Here is a 19,404-nt window from a genome sequence, read left to right on the forward strand (position 1 = left end):
AGAGACTATGTTGTCCATCTTTTCTTTAAGAGGAAATGTTACCACACAGGGTAAATGCCTTTAGCATTTTATCAGCTTTTCACTATTGTTGGCAGTAACAGTGTTTTAAAGCACTTTCCCTCACCAGCTCAAGATATGGCTTGATACTTACTATGAAGGCATTCAATGCAAAAACAGTCATAAATGGTTTTGTTTTGTTTTTTAACCCCTTAAAAATCAAGGAAGAGTTAAGAAGCAGGACAGTTATTTGAAAGTGAACAAAAATTGACTTCAAGACTAAGTTACTATCTGCAAGTAAATGACTTGTGACATTTGGTAGTTATTTCCTGCCGTTACTCTCTGGACCCCAAAAGCAATTGAAAAGAATAGGGAGATGTGTGTGTTAGGAAATGATCTCTCTAAAAACAAACAAAATAAACCACACTTTCCTGTTCTACAGTGTCTTATTTCACTAACTCAATCCCTGGAGGCCCATGGAATTCAGGTTCCTCACATTCTAGGTTTAGGGCAAAGTCCCATTTAGGTTTGAGATAATAAAATATGGGAAGGAGAAAGAACAGGGAAAACCAAGGGTGAGAAGAAATCTTTACAAAGCAGATTATTAACGTCAGGGTTTTTTTGAGTTAATCTGAACAATCTAACCGAAGCGTCAATGGAAGAAAATAGGAGTTCAAAGATTTATATATGTTGAGTGATTGTGTTCTGTTACTATCTACCACAGAGGATGTGGTTTAATGTTATTAAACATTACATGTGTTAGATGATTATTGTACTGTAATTAGAAATATAGCTAACTGAATTTTCTCATTTAATGACAACTGTGGGGTTTTTTTTGTTTTGTTTTATTAGTCACGTGACATAGAGTCATACAGTCATTTGAGTTGGAAGGGATCTTCACCTAGTCCAAACCCCCTGCAATGAACAGGGACACCACAGCTAGATGAGGTGGCTCAAAGCCTCGTCCAGCCTGACTTTGAATGTCTCCAGGGACAAGGCATCCACAACCTCTCTGGGCAACCTGTTCCACTGCTTCCCTACCCTTATCGTAAAAAAATATTCCTTATATCCAGTCTTAATATCCAGTCTACATCTCCCCTCTTTTAGTTTGAAGCCATTTTCTCTCGTTCTGTCACAACAGGCCCTTTCATACTGGTCTGTGCTTTATAGGTAGATAATGATTTCTGTCTACAGTTTCTTATTTCAGACTTGCTTTTCCCTTGAGGTTTTGTGACACCTCTTCTTCAGTGCTAAAACGATCTGTTATTTTTGAGACCAGTGTCAATGTCATTGTTACACATCAGTTAGCGAATGAAATGGTTTGCAGCTGTTGTCCTATATACAGAGAATTTTTTAGCTTTTTTTCAGTTGGTGGAAAGAAGGCAGCTGTTTGTATTTGCCTTGTGGCGTGAAGACGGATTGAAGCTCAAGGGGTTTTTGTTGATTTATAAGGTAGCTTCCAGCACAATACTCGTGCTGTTGTGTTAAAAATTCCATGCAATGTGTTGCAGATTGACCAGTTGCATGTAGTATCAAAGTCAAGTGATTTGTTTTTTGAGTAAGAAAAATTTTCACCACTAATCTCATATTGCCATACAGTTCAAATATACTCTAAGCAATATTGCCGTTACATTTTTATATAGCCAAATGTAATTTAAAAGAATAATTGCAAGATAACATAGTAATTTAAGGTTTTCATATTAGGAACACACAGAGCAAACTTAACATGTACAGATACATAGAAACATATGCAAGTTCCTTATTCTTCTTGACTTCGCACCTCAATAGCATATAGGACATTTGGAGATGGAGGGAAAAAAAAACCCCGTATTACAAGTCAATCCGCTTTATTGTGACAGGCACCTGCATGCTAAGTAGTTCAAAGCTCTAATTCTGATTGCCTTATATAGTTCATTAATACACAATAACAGATAGTAAATTGGAAGTTGAGTCTACTGTTTGTCACTTTGCTTTGGAGAACATGAAGGACATTGCACAAGTGAAAAAGAAAGTTTATATGATATATGATAGTGTCTGGTTTGCAAAAATTTTACATGTTTTAAAGGTGTCCATTTTCCTTGTTCTTTTCTATCAAAGCAGTAATTCATAAAAATGTAAATATTTTTCCTGATATTCGTATGTTCTCCAGTTTCAGTAGTGAGACTATTTGGTTTTTCATAATAAAACCAAATAGTTTGGTTATAATTTTCTGAGCTTTGAAGTATGACTCTTAAAAAAAAAAAAAGATTTAAGAAAAACCTTAGTCATACAGGCAAGAATTTGGTTATGTCTGTGTTTGAATTTTAGAGTATTGAAAAGGAAATGCTAATCCTCTTCACTATCAGCTAAATAATGAAGCATTTAGTACTTCTGAAAATATTTACTTAGAGGAAATAAAGCATGGTACTTGCTGAGGAATAATCTGCTTTGAGTAATGTAAAATTAAGGAAAGAACTTGAGAGGAAGAAATTTTTTTGCCTTTGTTTCTGCTATTAGTGACTTCTAAAACCATCAGCACTGTATTTGTATTGTGTATACATGCATGCCGTTTAAGTCTTCTAGAAAGTAATTACAAAGTGTAAGGAAGATGTGAAAACATTTTAAGTGTTGAAGCTATCATAACAATATTTGGGATTTTGAGTACCATCTGTATGAATTATATCCGTTTTTCTATTTTGTAAAGGTTTTGAGGTAGAAGCATAAGAGGGGTGTTGTGTTACAGAAGTCAAGGTGGGACAGATTAGTGAATGAATAGCTATTCCGTTCCCCTACAATATTTCCTGTGTTAATTTCTAAAATGATGACTGAAAACCTCTTGGCACTTGGTCAAAGCTGAATGGGCCTGTTGTACAGAAGTACCTACACTCTGAGCCTCTTGCAGTAATTGGGGTCTGTCATATACTGGTAAAGGAAGCACAGCAGAAAATTATCTCAATTCTTACTGTAGATGTAAGACTGGAAGCTGTCTCTCTGATATCTCACAACTTTATGGAGAATTCTATAGAAAATAAGTGTAGAATTTTAATTGTATCTTGATTTCCTCATCATCCCAGAGAGATTAAATCTGTACTTTATCTGTCCCAATGCAAAAAAGACAGCTGCACTTTGAGAGACTTTGGGGTTCTGAACAATCAGTCTATCTCCTTCAGACCTTCTCTAACAAAGCCTATACTTAAACTAAAGATGTACAATAAATAACTGAACTGGACAGCCTGTTTGTATGTGGGGCCTTTGACAGTTTGGATGGAAACTGGTCAGTGGTTACAGGACAAAATGAAAAATGGTTAGGATATTTTAGAAGGTATAGCCTTGGGTTTTGTAGAAAGCAAAGCTTTTTCTACTTTAACACTGAAAGTTTCTTTTATGATTTTTTAAAGTGTCGTAATGTAACAAATAGCTCTCTTGTAATAATTAAATGTTAATTCTGTGTACAATTTTTTTCACAATGGCAGCCTCAGTATGGCTTGATAATTTATTTATCAAGTTAGTATTTTGATTGATGATGCCGTACCAAAAAGAACCATGTAATCAGGTTGTTTTTTTGAGAGATTACTGTAACATCATAATATTTGCAAGATTCCTATTGTGTTTTTTTTCTTAACCTCTATAAATTTGTTGTGTTAAAATAGGTTTCCTCCATTTTTTGATGACAATCCATTTGGTATATACCAGAAGATTCTTGCTGGCAAAATAGATTTCCCACGGCATTTGGATTTATATGTAAAGTAAGTCTGTGACTCCCAACAATGTCTTTTATATTCTAAGTACCTTCTGAGCATTCTTTCCGAAAGGATCTTCATAGAAGATTCTGATTTTCTGAAACACTAAGTTGGAAAATATTTTAGATGACCTTTACTCTTGCACTCAGAGTAAAATTGTATGACTTACAGATTTCAGGCAGGAGATACAGTCCTATGCTATCTGCCTCTCATACTTTTCTGCATATTTTGGAATATTAAATGCCTTCCCACCTTGTGCAAAGCTTATTGGTGCTAGCATGATGTAGGGGAGGAAGAAAAGAGAACTATGAGGAAATACTTTAGCATGGATAAAAATTAGGAGAGCACGAGGAGGACATCATACTGTTCCTTTGTGTAAATACCAGTTAAATCACTCTTGACATAACTACTTGAACTCTGATGCTTCTAAATTTCCAGTCTAAAATGGCACTTCAGATAGTGGAGCTTCAGTTCAATATGCAATCTGAAATATGCATGTCTGTGTGTAGCAGATAAATGCTTCTTTCTCCTATTCCAAAATTCCTTCATTGAAAGTTCTGTCACCAAAATAATTGCTAGTAAATTTTAGAAGCTCTAAAATGCAATTGCAAACATTAAGTATCTCTACTCAGATGTAGAGATGATTGCATGAATGAGGGCAGGAAGTTATTCTTACATACCCAAGTTAATCTTTCAAGGTGTTTTGAAGTGACCTGTAGAAATGGCATTTGCTTAATGTCAACACTAACTTGATAGATAAAATGCTGTATGGCAAATGTAACAAAATCTATCCAACTTTATCTGAACTTTCATGAATTCTCCTGCGAAATTATTAGTTTAGGGAGAAATTTTTAATCCTCCACTCGGTCATCAGGTTCACCAAATCAAACCTGTCTGCATCAGATTATGCTCATTAGTTTCTCTTATTCATGTCCATTCTTAGGAGTGTTTCCTCACTATCTTGAAGCAGTTTCTAACTAGAGTAGTCTCCTCCAGTCTTCCTAACCCAGTCCATCTTAGGAAAGAGAGTGTGCATGTTCAGTGTGTATACTATATGCATTAAAGTATAAAAGCATGACCAGAGGTGAATAGCTCAAATTAGAGTATTTGGGTAGTTTGAGTTAGCATAGCATAACTAGCAGCTTTTGAAAGCATTTGGAAGTAGAGCTGTTGTTAGTTTGTGCTTGTATTCAGCGTTCACAGACCAGCGCTTACCTCTACTATCCACAAGACACCTAATGCTGTAAGTTTCCTAGTTACGTTACTAAGCATGTATATGCAGGTTTTGTTCTTCAGTCTAGACATGAATTACAGGATACATTAATCAACGTACTTGTTGATACACCTCTTTGCCAGTTTTTGTTATCCAGATGTTCTTTCAGCTTGTGCTTGGCAGTTCATTCCCATTACATTCCTGCCTTTAAGGGGTCTTGTGGGATTCTGGTTTGGGCTTTCTTCCTTTCACACTTTGGTTTTGAGTGATCTCATCCATTGACTTCACCTGCTTTCCTGCACCAAGTTGTTAGCATAATTTATGTCTCTTGTTGCAGCAACTTCCCTTTTTTTTTTTAAAATCATAATATTCAGAATGGGTAGCCTGACATCTTTGCACCATTTTCTTAAAGCACTTGATAATATTGTTTTGTTCTAGAAAGACAGTCTGCTCTTATATCCCTTTTGCTGCCATTATCTTGTTCCTAGCAGTTGGTATCTCAGCAAGAATGAGGACTATCTTGTGTCCTATCTGTCACATCCATGCTATATTCAAAATATTGATGTTATACAGTGTTTGTAACAATTGAACTATAACTCATTGCTCGTAGGCAGCAAAACTGTCTGGTCAAGTCCTTGGAAAACTTCCCTACATAGATGTATACGAATTTACTGACTGATATTCTTCCTTTCCCTTCCCCATATAGCATTGCCCGAGCACATGCATATGTTGCCTTTTGAATTTCTGCCTCTTCTGCTTTCCATCTTGCTACATAATGTTGACTGTCTCTTGCAGTAATTTAGGATCTGCTACTCCTTCTGGCCTGAGCTAGCCTTTTTTCACCTTGCTTTCTTCTGCTTTCTTCTGTATCTCTTCTCGCCTTCCTGACATTTGATCAGATGCTTTCTGCGAGTCCTTTCTCCTGTGTACTTGAAGTCCTTGACACAGTGGGTCATTAGGGCAGATCTCTTCTGCTGAGAAGCTTCAGAAGATTAATAATAAGTTAACCAACTAGAAATTCTGAAACTACAGTGTCAGCAGAGTTTTGCATTGCTTCAGTTATGCTTTACCAGAAGTACTAATTGTGTTCTATATTTGGCCACTAATGAGTTTGTAATTTATTTCTTTATATTTTTCTTCTGTTTTTGTAAACTTTTTTTGCAAAGGCAATTTTGGAAAATGCCAAGTGAAACATCAGTGCTACAGCAATGTAATGATTGATAATCTGGAAAGGTCTTGATGTAGAATCTCATTCTCTGTGTACATACAGCAGCATATCGACTGATTTTAATGTGATCATTTCTAAATTGTTCTTGAGAAACTACAAAGTAAAGAAACACTCAACTGTCACTTGATTCAAATTAATAGGTATTTGTTCTATTGAATGCAGCATTTGTTCATTTTTAGTGACAACACGCATCACTGAGTTTAGCTATGCTTTTCTAATATCAGTTTTTGAAGCTAACAAAGAATGATTCTTTGAATGTTTTCTAGTTATACTGGAAGAGCAAACTCCATGATTTCACTTTGGCCATATATCTTGTGTCTCTTGTTTTGTTTTTCTGGATTTCTTTTCAGTTCTACTTCAGCTGAAAAGATTGTTTATAGCCACTTTCGTAGCCTTCTCTGAAGAACTGGAAGGAAATATGTCACTGAAGGTCACTGTAAAAGGAGTCAATTGCATTATTTAATCTAATCCAAACACTGACTGTCTGAAACTATCATGAGAGTTTAAAAAAATGGTTTCTGCTTTGACTTCTTTATTGTCCTTTAATCTGGCAATTGAATATTTTTCCAGTTTAGTTTTAGAACTGTATCCTGCCAAATACAACAGCTTTTGAAATAGTTCAACACATTCACTATGAGTTCATGTATTCTTTGTGCATACACTTTTGTGATTCCTAGGATACATGACACAGTATTGTTTTTGTTTTGGAATAGTAGGTGCTAGAACCAAGGGTGGAAAGAGACAGGTATGCCACGTTTGCCTTTTTTTTTTTTTTTTTTCTGTAAATCAGCTTGCTTAACCTTCTTCAAGGTTAAAGAGTCGAAACTGGCCATATTCTCTAGATCTTTAGCATTTCATGCAGTACTGGAACTTTCCTGCCTATTGAGACTGTAGAAACAGGAGAGGTGGCTAAACTGTTCTTACCTCTCATTGGGAATTTATGAAAGCAGAATGATATTGTGCTATACTACATAGCACAGTAATAATTGAGATACAAATTAACTGCTTCAAAAATAAGAAGCCAGATTTTCTCCCAACTCATAAGTAATCAAGTGAAGTCAATAAATTATACTCATTTTATGTTTGGCACTTAAAAAGCACTTTGCTCTTAAAACACAAGTCCTTTGTGTCTCTGAATGAATTTTCATCTTTTAGAAGGTTGATGTAGGTTTATTTAGAGTTGTTCGGTGATCTGGAATCTCAGTGGAAGCTTTTCATTTTCAGTGAAATGAAAGCTTGTGAATCTTGCTAGTTTTATACAGATGAGTAGTTCTTCCATGGTTTCCCTGAATTTTTAATTGTCATGGAATTTAAATTTGAATGTATGAAGTTGAGAGTGTGGCTTTATCTGTATTTTATGTATAAATTAGGGCTGTGCTCTGCCAAATAGATTTGAGATCAATTTTGAGATTTAGAATGCCCAGCAAAGTACAGTGATGGAAAGAAAGATATAGTACTACTTGGGGAGAAGGAAAGAAGAGAAAAAAGATAATGACTGTTAACTGTTCTGAAATGCAAAATAAATGAATGGGTAAATTATACACAGTATTAACTAGCCAAAGTGAAGCATGCTGATATTCTATAACATTTGTATGACAGTCAAATATATTGCTTCTTTTGAACAGAAAACACATATTCTTTATTGCAGGGACCTTATTAAGAAGCTACTTGTGGTTGACAGGACAAGGCGATTAGGAAATATGAAGGTTAGTATAAAATGTTAGATGTAATGCACAAGGTGAAAGAATTCTACAGGAAAGACATAGAATAGTTTTTAGTTTTATAAGCATGAGTTTGATTTACATGTTTCCAAATGTGACTTCAGTTCTAAATGAAAAGTTCAACTCTGTATTTCTGCAAGTTGTACTCACTTTGCTGTTCCCCTCTTCTCAAAAGTTAAAAAAAAAAAAAAAAAGTTTTTTTCCTTAATGTACATAGTTGAAACCAAGCCAGCCAAGATAAAGTAATCATTACAAGACAATAATACCTTTAACCATACATCTGAAATGAAAACAAATGGTTTTATGTATATATTTTTGTAACAGTATTTAGGACCTCTTGTTGTCAGTACTAAACATCGGTAATATTTGATAGAAGTATTTGCTAGTACTGTCTTCTACTTTACACTCCACCAACCCACAGTTGTTGGTTTTTTTTTTATTAGTGTAAGAATTAGAAAGCAAGTCAGAATAAGAGTCATTCTTCAAAGCTCCAGAGAAAACTGAAGTAAATAAAACTACAGTGAATGGCATTGTGGATATTTTAAGTTTAACTTTCATCTCCTTTGTGTAAGAAGAATGCTGAAAATAAATAAATGAATTGGATGATACTGCTGGAACTCAGGATCTGCTAGGGAAATAACACATGTAAATTTATCCTGTAGAATCTTGTATTGATTATCTCCTGAAAAAAGGTTAAATAAACCATTAGTTTGTTTTGATGGCATAGTTCTTAATGATGAAATACATGTCTTGACATTCATATCGTTTAATAGATGTTTTGTTTGTTTTTTTAAAGAATGGAGCAGATGATGTGAAGAGACATCGATGGTTCAGGTCTATAGACTGGGACGCTGTACCTCAAAGGAGACTAAAGGTACCTTCTGAAAAATACCGTAGAAGACATGACAATATGAAGTTATTGTTCATTTGAATTGTTCTGTTGAAATTTTGTTGCTGTGTGTGTGTTTTCATTTGTGTATGAGTATCTTGAGTATTTGTATCGATCAGTAATTATACATTTTTTCCTTTTGTGCTGCAAAGTTAATTTATATGAATGTCTTTTCACATTTTTTGTGCAATACGCTTATGAATAGTGAATTTAAAAAAGTCTGCTTTGTTTTGCTGAAGTAAGGTGATTAACATTACATACAGTAAGCTTCAGTTTTCATTTATAGGTCTTTGTAAGTAACTTCTACTGTAGGGTTGAAGGTGTGTTGGTGTGGGGTTCTTTTTGTTTGCATTTTTGTCATCCTCTTGTATCTGTGCTTTAAATTTTTCTGCCAAGTTCAACTCAGGTAAGTGCTTTAATAAAACGTAAAGCATATTGGAGTAGGAGGAGGGGAAAGGTGAGAGAGAAGGATTTATGAATGTAATTCTAACGTAAGTTTTAACAGCACTGAATTCTAGTATTATATGAAGGCAGATGTTTGCAAAAGCTATCAACACTGCAAAATGCTTTTTAAAGAACTTTGGAAGTAAACCCTTCTTTCTTTCCTCAAAGTTCTAACTATAACAATTTCTCACAGAAGTGACTTTCAGTAACGTAGATTGCCATCTGCAGTCAGTCAAGTACTAATTAAATGTTTGGATTTACTTTTATTGCATGACTTTTTACAATGAATTTCTAACTAGATAATTTGGGGAAAACAGATAAGAGGTGAAAATGCTGATGAGGTATTCTTGTGAACATCATCCTAATGTAATGCTGTAGGCAATTTTTTTCTCTTTTTTATGCTGGGATTACAACACCCAATTGATGGTTTATCCAGAGGTGTTATAACAAAGGCAATTTTTCCATTTACTTACTGTAAATTCTGATCACACAAAGATTGGAATATTACATTGTAATAGAAATTTCAACTCTGGTTTATAACACTCTACTGTATTACTAAGTAAATAGCAAATAGTTTAATTTAAAAAGTGAATGTTAGTCTCAGATCCTAGCACCCTGTATGCAACATTTTTTATTAAAAAAAAATGTCACTGGCATTCAGGTGATGAATTTGAAATTTTGTTTCTTATTCTTAGTGGTGATTGGATTGAACTTTAGAAGATGAGGATGAGATTCTACTTAATTATTCTTCAGAGCAAAGACATAAATTGGGTCAGAAATTTGCTTTGTGATTCTGCTTCGAAAAATAACTTTTTATAATCTTAGACTTTTATATACTGATGAAGAGATGGAAAATATGACATAATACATACATTTTCCTCTTAAAAATATGAGTTGTTCTGTTGTACAAGTGGAGCATTGAATCACAGTCCTGAAAAGATCTTAAATGTCAATATTTTGCAAATAACATTTGCAAACTGGGAGAGAGCATAATTTTGTTAATTTCTCTCTCTCCCTCTCTATTACTTAACAAAACTTTTTAGATTTTAGGCCAGGCTGCATCTTCCCTTGACTTTAGCAGTAGCATTTTGGAAGTCTTCAGTCAGTTTGGATAGCTGTCACTGCATAGGAAGTTTTGAAAGTACTTTTTCAAGTTGTTTTTGCAGTTTGGGAACATTGGAGGATTGTGATTTGAAAGGCTATGACCTGGAGCGCTGTCCTACATACCTGTGTACAACCCCCCCCCACAATTCTCTGGAACTCTGCATTAAACATTAAAGCACAGAAGCTCTGCTTCTGTGAATCTGTGCAGTATTCTGTGACTGCCATATTGGCAAAACAACACTTTGTTTTTGATTGAAGTGTGGAGGTACTGTCTGTGAGGACTTTTCTTTCCAGCTGGAAGCTTACTAATGCCTTTTTTCAAAGCCTAAAATTTCAGATTAGATCTCAGAGCCAATGGAAGCCTTTATGAGGAAATGGAGAATAACATCACACTTTGTAGTTCTTTTTGTGCTGGAAGTTTCTTTGGCCAATTTGGTGTCCTTAAGGTTTTCTCAACTTAGAGCAGTATGTTTGGCATGCTGATACTTAAGGTCTCTGTATGATTAAGAAGGGGATAGAAATGAAGGTCAGTTGAGTAAAGAAATGTTTTTTTACCTGTAACTGATTAAGTGTTTCAGAAAGGAGGTTTGTCTCATTCCTGTGGCCAGAAGGGCAGAGTAATCTCAGTGCTAAACAGAAAATAGGGAAAAACTACTGTGAGCTGGAAATCCAAAGGATCCTCTGAGGAAAGAGGTAGAAAAATATTTCTCGTTGCACTTCCAATTTCCATAAGATCCAAAGATCAATTAGTGTTAAGACGCTTTTACAGACATCCTTGTGAAATCAGTTTTTTACAGTGCAGCAGTTTCATTATTTGCTGCCTAGAAAAACGCGTAGTAGATACTGTGAGGCAGGTACAAGTTAGTCATTTCAGCCTCTTCAAATGCAACCAATCTGTTTTGAAAGCAATGAAGAGAAGGCTTTTTGCCTTTAATTACAAAGCAATTACCTGCACTGCTGTCATGACTTTATCTTAGTTGAGAGGGATCTGATGGTGATTATGCTGCTGCTTGCCAGTTAGCCAAAGAGTGAAGGATGAGGAGAGTGGCAGAGTACTCTGTAAGAGAACATGCCTGGAAGCTTAATTGAAATAATCTTTTGCAGTAATTAACTTCAATTTGCAAAGTAGCTAGAGCTTGAGTGCCAAACAAATAGGTATCTGCATTATAAGTGTTTTTGTACTTCAGACAAAGCTTTGCAACATGTATATGTTGCTGTAATCTTTTCTCTGTCAACGTCAGTTAATATTGGTGAAAAAGATGTACTTCTATAAATTTTTTCCCTTTTTTTTCTTTCATTTTTTACAGAATTTCTGTTTTAATATGATGGAGTGAAGCAGATTGATAAACCGTACTAACTTTTTTTTGTGCTTATTCTGACTAGCCTCCTATAGTGCCGAAAGTATCCAATGATGGAGATACTTCCAATTTTGAAGCTTATCCTGAAGATGACTGGAACAAAATGCCTCCAGTACCCCCTAAAGATCTAGAAATTTTCAAGAACTTCTGAATGCGACATCTACACTGGACAAGGTATGTTTACAGGCCAGGAATCCTCTTCAAAAGATTGCAGGTTGGTGAGTGAGAGCCTTATTCAGAAACTACATCTTCTGATTCGTAACAGTGATTACTTCTTCCATACAGCCCTTAATACCAACATGAATTGGCCACAGCAATATTTGGTATAAAGTCAAATTGAAATAATATATTGTAAAGCAGGCTTGCTGAATGATAAAGTTAATTTATGCCACAGACAGTTCTACAGTGATACTTATACACACATATTTAAATCTTTCAATCTTAGCTTTTTAAATAGAGTCTGAAAAACAAACATCTAGATTGATTTCACAAATAACAACATTCATTTCTCGATTCCAAGATTTTTTATTAAGAGTAAATGCTTTAGTTTGAGGAACAAGATTTTCAGTTTAATTCTATACCTCGAATTATGTTTTAGAACTGTGAAAGACCGAAAACTGACATTAAATTCACACATTCTGTATTGTGTTTTTAATTCTTTTTTCATTGTTTTTTGCCTTAGAAACTGGAAAGAAATTGAAGTGAAGAGCAAGTCTGAAGAAAAATTAAATTAATACATAAGTGAAGACTTTCCTTGTGAATGAGAATTATACTGCATTCAGATATGCAAATGAGAATATAATGAATATCTAAGGAGTTGGAGGCAGGCAAGAATCAGCTTTAGCTGTAAACATTTGGCATTGGTTTAGTAATTTGTAATATTGACAGTCTACTCCGAAATAGACTTGACTAAAGTGATATATTTTAGGATTTTTTTTAACTTATGGTTTAGTTAAGTTTCCTGCTATTCCCAGATCCTTTTTGCATAATTAACTCATAGATTTAATTTTATAAGTTTATACTAAACTTGTGTAATTAAAAGCACAAATTAGTATATATGTATATAATGAATACAGTACAACTAAAGCACAGGAACTGTGCAAAGATGTAAATTTTTGTACTTTGCAGAGTCTATGATTTTTATTTTTCAAATAATGTTTTTCAAGAAGTTCTCTAGGGATAAAAATCTGAAAAGGATAAATGAGTTTTTCATCATCTTATATACATTTTATAATTCTTTGTAAAAATAAAAAATAATTAAGTTTTAAATAAGATTTGTACCTAAAATTTCCAATGCCTCATACTTGCAACCATAGTACTTGAAAGCAGAAAGACAAGGGCATGTTTTATTGTTGATTAAGATACATCTTAATGGTTAATTTATGAAATTCTGTTACACTGATGTCTCTACAAGCCAGGATATTGAGTGACAACGCGCTGTCTGAAATGTGATTTCTCTTGTGACAACTCTCTGTAAACACTCAATTCGGTGCATACTGGTATAAGGGCTATAACTGGCTCTTACAGGAGTTGTTCTCTCTCTTAAGCTTGCTGTCTTCTCTAAATTTAAAGCATGAGCCATAACAGACTTTTTTCATTATTGACATAGTTGTTGTCGAATACTTGGCACTTCTGAATATCAGAGGGAACACTAAATGTATGTTACAGCCTGATTTTTCTGCTCCTGCTTTTGGAAATAGCCTGAAGTCTCCACTGCCAGGAATTCCATATGTACAGTGTTCAAGCCTTAGATCTAAGGAATTTCTTTTAAACTGTATAACAGCTTTCTAACATCTTAAAAACACTGAATTTAGGAAGTACTTGCAGTAGTGTTCATTTTAAGTAGCACCAAGTATCAGTATGTGCATATGTATTTATCTTCATATATGAGTACACAGAAACATGAAGGTAGATTGTATACAATTCAGGATTGTTTTAGTCTTTTTCATGTTTCATATTGTGATATTTGTTTTAATGCAGGGGAAGTTAAGTGCTTTGATTTCAAAAAGTAAATACATTATCTTACTTTTTTGGTTTTAAAGATCTTTTAGGGAAATCACAATATTTAAACCAAAAGTGTGTGTTTGTTTCAAAAGCGCATCAGCTCATTGTACTGCTATGACTGATGGATCTACATCAAACTATCTCTGTAGATCTTACAGACTGTTTTCCCTACAAATATTTTTTTTATCTAAAATGCCTTTAAAAAATGTAGGCCAAAGATTCATTTTTCTGAACTAAATTCTGTGTGCTTATTATGCAGGCATTTTACCAATTGCAAATTAAATTACCATCTTTATAATTTTATGATAGATCTACAGCTGATCTCTCCTGGTGGAAAAATTACTTCAATTCTCTTTTGTTTAGCTCTAAACAATGCAGAGATGTAGTAAAATAGTAGATGTACTTTGAAAGCTTGCAACTTCTAGTTTATTAGATCTATATCTTTATAAAATAAATTAATTCTTAGAGACTGTATAACTTTTGGCAGAGATACAATATGTAATAAAGTTATGCTTGTTCAAAGCGGTAGTTCTGGAACATTAAATATTGAAAAGTGCTGCAAGTTGATTTCCCTAGCTGAAAATCAGTGAAAACTATGTAGGAATATATAATGAGGGGAAAATCCAGAGAAAATTATCCTTTTAACATGGTAAAAATACCTTGTTTTCTTGACAAATGAGTTTAGTCTACTTTATTTGTATCCATGGAGTTAGTTATTCCAAATCAGTCGGAGGAACTAAAGTACATAAAAGAGCCTACTTTGTCTAAGGGGGGGGAAGCACAATTTATTTTTTTAACATGCAAGTTTCAGTATTTTTTTGGAATCTTAAGTACTACAAAAACAGCAAGTTTTTTTTTCTTTCAAACTTAAAAACTGCACTGTGTTTAAGTCTTCAGAGCTGAATAAATGAAATTTGAAGTTTGCATTTGACTAATTTGAAGTTGCATTGATCGTTAGAAGTTTTGAAAGGTTGAACAACAGAAAATTGTGGATTTTCTTTCTTACCCATTCTTACTCGTTCACTTTCCCATTGCTGGCAGTGGATGCACTGACACACACTATGATAGAGACTAAAAAAGTGAATGCAGTTTTCTTTATAGTGCTAATCCATGGACTTCACATTGTTTCCAGAGCCATGTGTACTTATACGTAACTACTGACCTCGTCAAAATGCTTTCTAGTACAAAGCTACCTTCAAAATTTTTTTAAATTAAAGTCCTTAATAAGAAACCTTTTTGAAACATTATTATAAATGACCAGTTGTTTTCTCTACAGTCTTGAACTTAATGAGCTGTTATTTTACATGCCCATTTTATTTATTTGCACAAGTGAGTTGGTTTTATTTTAAGTCTTTGCTGGGACTTCATGGACCACTAACGAACACAGTTCTGTCTGAATACTCAAGCAGACGTTTCCAGATACACACTGCTCTAAGGAATCTGGATTTATTTTATTCTTTTTTAAGCAAGCTAGAACACTTTTGGTTTTTTCCTCCCTCCTCTATTCTGAAGTTCATTTTATTATGGTTGCTTCTGTTAACATGTATTTTTGCATATAGACTGTTGCATAAGGACTGTTTTCTTGCAAGGCCGATAGGCCTTTCATATTCTGCTTTGGTGAACAAGAATGTTAAACATTAAAAAACAATCTTTATTTTTGAGTTTTATATATATATATTTTTAATTGCCCGATTTGAGGTTATAAGTGATAAGCGTGCATTGTAAACTCAATTGCCTTGTAACCAAATAATAAAAATGCTTCATGATTTGAATGGAGAACATGCTGTAGATTTTCCTGTAAATTAGCTTGATCGATGAATATGTGTGCTACTGAGCTTTAACTAATGTGATCTTCCACTGTAAAAAATGTCATTGTTAATTGATCAAAATATAGGTACTGAACTATGTTTAAATAGATCAACAGGGATTTTGCAGGTTTGAAAGCAATTAAGATATGGCTGTTCCTCAGCCCATCTGCTTGCCATTCAGAAGAGTTGTGATGCAGTGCTTCCTATGCTATATTTTTCAGCTTTCAATGACTGTAGCATGATTCCTTTTTGTACTGTACTGTGTACAGACTTCCCATGTTTTGCACTTTTCTATGGCAAACCTAACTGCTTTATAAATACTCTGTTGCATAGTAGGTAGTGATAGTGATAGCAGGCATTTGTGTAGTACATAACCAGTTTGAGCCGCTAGACTTGCGAGGTTAACTTGGACTAATGTTGTATGTTGCTGGTTGCTTGTTGTAGCTCACATGTGTAAGTACTGTTCAAAGTTACAAAGTCAGCCCTCATTGCACAATGAAAATCACTGTGATCTGTACATAAACCCTAGTAAAATTTTATTGCTGCTTAATTTATGTAATATCTGTCAAATCTGGATTCATTTAATAAACCTTTATAACTTTTTGAATGTTTAAACCTAGTTTGCTTCCATTTATGGTGGGAGGAGGTACAGGTTCTTCATCCAAAAAATGATGAAGGAGAGAGGAATAGCAAAACAACCGTTCCTTCTTCTCAGGAGTTAAGTCTTTCCAGAACATGACAGATGCAATGGAAAATATTTCATTTGGCATGGAAGAAGTACCAAGAAGTACATTTTCCAATTCATTTCAGGTAGTACTCTGATACTGGAAACTGTTGACTTGAACTTCTTGTTAAACTTTGATTATATGACCCTAATTTCTTTGACATTTTCACAATTTAATGAGCTGAATGCTGTCCGGAACATTTATTTCAATCTTTGCTGTCATTTTGCTGAGCACCAAAGAATATTCTTAAAATGTCAGGCACACCTAACTAAACCTTTTTTTTTCATCTTCCATCAAAAACTTCAATCTTGCTTTTACCAGAAATCGTTTGGATGCTGGTTGTAAATTGCTTCTCCAGTGTCAGCTGCATTTTATTTCTTACCCACTACATAGGTTAATCTTGCAGAAGTAATTACGTAGGCATAAGACTGACTGACTGGGTACAATATGAAATACTTTAGGGTTTGTTTTTTAATGTAGTTCTGTGCTTTTTTTCCTACCTGGCTTAAATCTAAATTTTGTGCATTGACATTTTTCACTCATAAAGCACTATGTTGTGCTTTAGAAAATGGCTAATGGAAAGTGAAGGAACACTGCAGTAAGCCCTGGCAAACTTTTAGTCATGTCTTAGACGTGAATCAAAATAACTCCTCAGTAAGAATGTGCCCTTGCTAACATTCAAGAATTTAGTGTTTGCAACAAATTCAGTTTGGATTCTTGCTTCTTACCCAAGTGTTTTGTTGTGTGATAGAGTTTTTGTTCATTTTCACTAACTTGAGTACTGAATATTTTTTGGCTTCTCACATAACTCAGAATCTTCTCCAACAAAGGTCATTTAAAATATGTTTTTTCACTAATGCAGAGCAGGAAGGTTTTACTGATGTAGAACTGTCTCTGTGGATCACACTCACATAAGTACTGCTCACAGCCCCTAAATCTGTCTCATCTCCAGGGTTCATTCACCTTTTTAACTTAAAAAGTGAACAAAAAAAAAGAAGTAACAGTTTGACAAGAATCTGCCCTTCTGTGACCTCCTAAACCATGGTTTCACTATTAACTACTGATAGGAATATAATATTAGTAAGAAATACTTGTCAGCAGTTCTCACTTCTGCAACTCTGAATATTGCCCCTTGCTTTGTAAATCTGTATATATTCAGATACCAAGCTGTTTCCTCTAGGAACCCTTGGCTTTAGACTTCAGGCCACTTTTCACAGGGATAGTAAAAGTACATCCCAGTGGGAAGTCTAGCTTTCCTTTCTTCTGCTCCCTCCCATCTACCCTCCAAAAATATGCCAGACATGACTGTATGTCAAGCTTTATAATTATATTTAAACAAGGAATATTATAAAATTTTACCAAGCTGAGTTGTGGCTTTTTTATTTTCAGTCTATCCAGGAAAATTAGAAGCTGACAGCAAAAAAATTTCAGCAGTAAGTGTGGTGGAAAGTCAACTTGAAGGTTATTTAACAAATGTTTATGTGATTGGACTGGGAAGGGAGAAGTCTATACTCAAAAGCTGCATTCCTAGAAGTAGCTGGTATCTCTAGTACAGCAGTGCACTATGTGTACTTCACTGTTGTTTGACTGGAAAAATTGGGAATGAGTGCTATGATACAAGGACTCTTTTTCCAATTAAAAACAACCTTTGCAGATTTTTTTACTGTACTTTTCTATTTATTCAAAAATCAAAGATTTCAGCTAGTGTAACAACAGTTTTATCTGGCTGCTAGGAGTGTCAGGTAGATGGGTCCAGGTTCTTTTCAGTCTCTGCTCAGCCCAGGCATGCCCCTGCCAGTCACACATGCACCTCATCCTAACCCCTCAGGCATTTTGAGAATCTCCCAATCCTATATTTGTGTCACAGGCTCCCTGCTCACCCTCTAGCACACCCTGACATCCTTCAGGGTCCCAACTCCCTCTGTCTTTCCCCTCCTCCCACTCCTCCACAGTGTAATGGTCCAGCCCCTCCACTCGCTGTCCCTGGGTACTCAGCACAGAGTGGAAGAAGAGGTAGAAGAGAAGCACCCTGGGTTCCCTCATCACTGCTTATACATAGTCATGCCAACATTGCCTTTGGATGTTACTGTAATGACACCTACTATCATGGCAAATGTCAAAAAGAAAAAAAAAACACCTCTCCCCCTCTTTATTACTCTTTGTAATAGAACTTTTTTCAGCTGCTCTCTTAAAAACGTACTGCAATCTTAATGATTAAAAGCATTTTTAAATTTTAAAAACTTGTATATAATTATTGTCTCTGGGAAACGGGTAATGAAAAAAAATAAAAAATTAGGGAGCTATTGTAACAATTTGATCTGGTTCTGTATGACTCCAGGTAGAAGACATCGGTCGTCTTCCCTTTGTCCACCAATGCTGTCACTCCATCATAGATGGCCACCAGATTGGTCAGGCATGACCTTCCCCTGGTGAAGCCATGCTGGCTGTCTCGGATCACATGTTCATCCCTCATGTGATCTAGCATGTCATCCAGAAAGATCTGTTCCATGACCTTCCCAGGCACAGAGCTGAGACTCACCTGGCCTGTAGCTCCCAGGGTCTTCCTTGCTCCCTTTCTTGTAAATGGGAGTGATGTGACCCCTTTTTGCAGTCATCTGGGACCTCACCTGACAGCCACGACTTTTCAAATATGATGGAGAGCGGCTCAGCAACCACCTCAGCAGGGCAGGGTCTGTTGTTCTCTTTCAGCAGCTTTGAACGTCTGATCAAGCAACTTAGCAAACAGTAAGATTGAACCTTAAAAAAACTCAGCATTTCTGTGGCAGCCCTCTTTAAGACCATTTCTCTCAGGAAGTTGATTATTAGCTCAACTTTTTATGTAGGATAGTGTAGAAAGATTCTCAGCTATTCGGTGCTTAAGATTGGTGTGGTTTTTTTTTATAAATATAGAGTGTTTCAACTTGAGTGTAATATACAATACTTTCTCTGACTTGGTATTTATTTCTTAATTAAGAAGAAATTCAAACTTAATTTAGGAACCTCTTCTAATGAAGGTGTTTGACTGTTTAATAGAGTAAAGCCTTCACAAGTGGCATACCTTTCATTTTTACTGATTTAAAGAGGTTTTTTTGAGACATGGTGATTCATTTCTAAACATTCTGTTCTTATTTTTTGGTCAAGCTTTTACCCATTTTAGTTATGTATTTTGCAGAAGAATCTAAGCAACGCTGGTA

At 34.9% G+C, this 19,404-nt stretch overlaps 1 protein-coding gene across 2 annotated transcripts in view; it reads left to right on the forward strand.

The window, feature by feature from the left end:
* PRKX (protein kinase, X-linked) overlaps positions 1-16,100 on the forward strand; it is a 55,801-nt gene extending 39,701 nt beyond the window's left edge. For both annotated transcript variants that reach the window (XM_021411201.1, XM_021411211.1), the window contains exons 5-9: positions 3,627-3,722; positions 7,806-7,863; positions 8,675-8,752; positions 11,699-11,847; positions 12,356-16,100. In XM_021411201.1, the coding sequence (XP_021266876.1) occupies positions 3,627-3,722; positions 7,806-7,863; positions 8,675-8,752; positions 11,699-11,824 (358 nt within the window). In that variant the 3' untranslated portion in view covers positions 11,825-11,847; positions 12,356-16,100. The remainder of the gene's footprint in view (positions 1-3,626; positions 3,723-7,805; positions 7,864-8,674; positions 8,753-11,698; positions 11,848-12,355) is intronic.

The sequence above is a fragment of the Numida meleagris genome, chromosome 1 (genome assembly GCF_002078875.1).
Source record: "Numida meleagris isolate 19003 breed g44 Domestic line chromosome 1, NumMel1.0, whole genome shotgun sequence".
Classification (NCBI taxonomy): Eukaryota; Metazoa; Chordata; class Aves; order Galliformes; family Numididae; genus Numida; species Numida meleagris.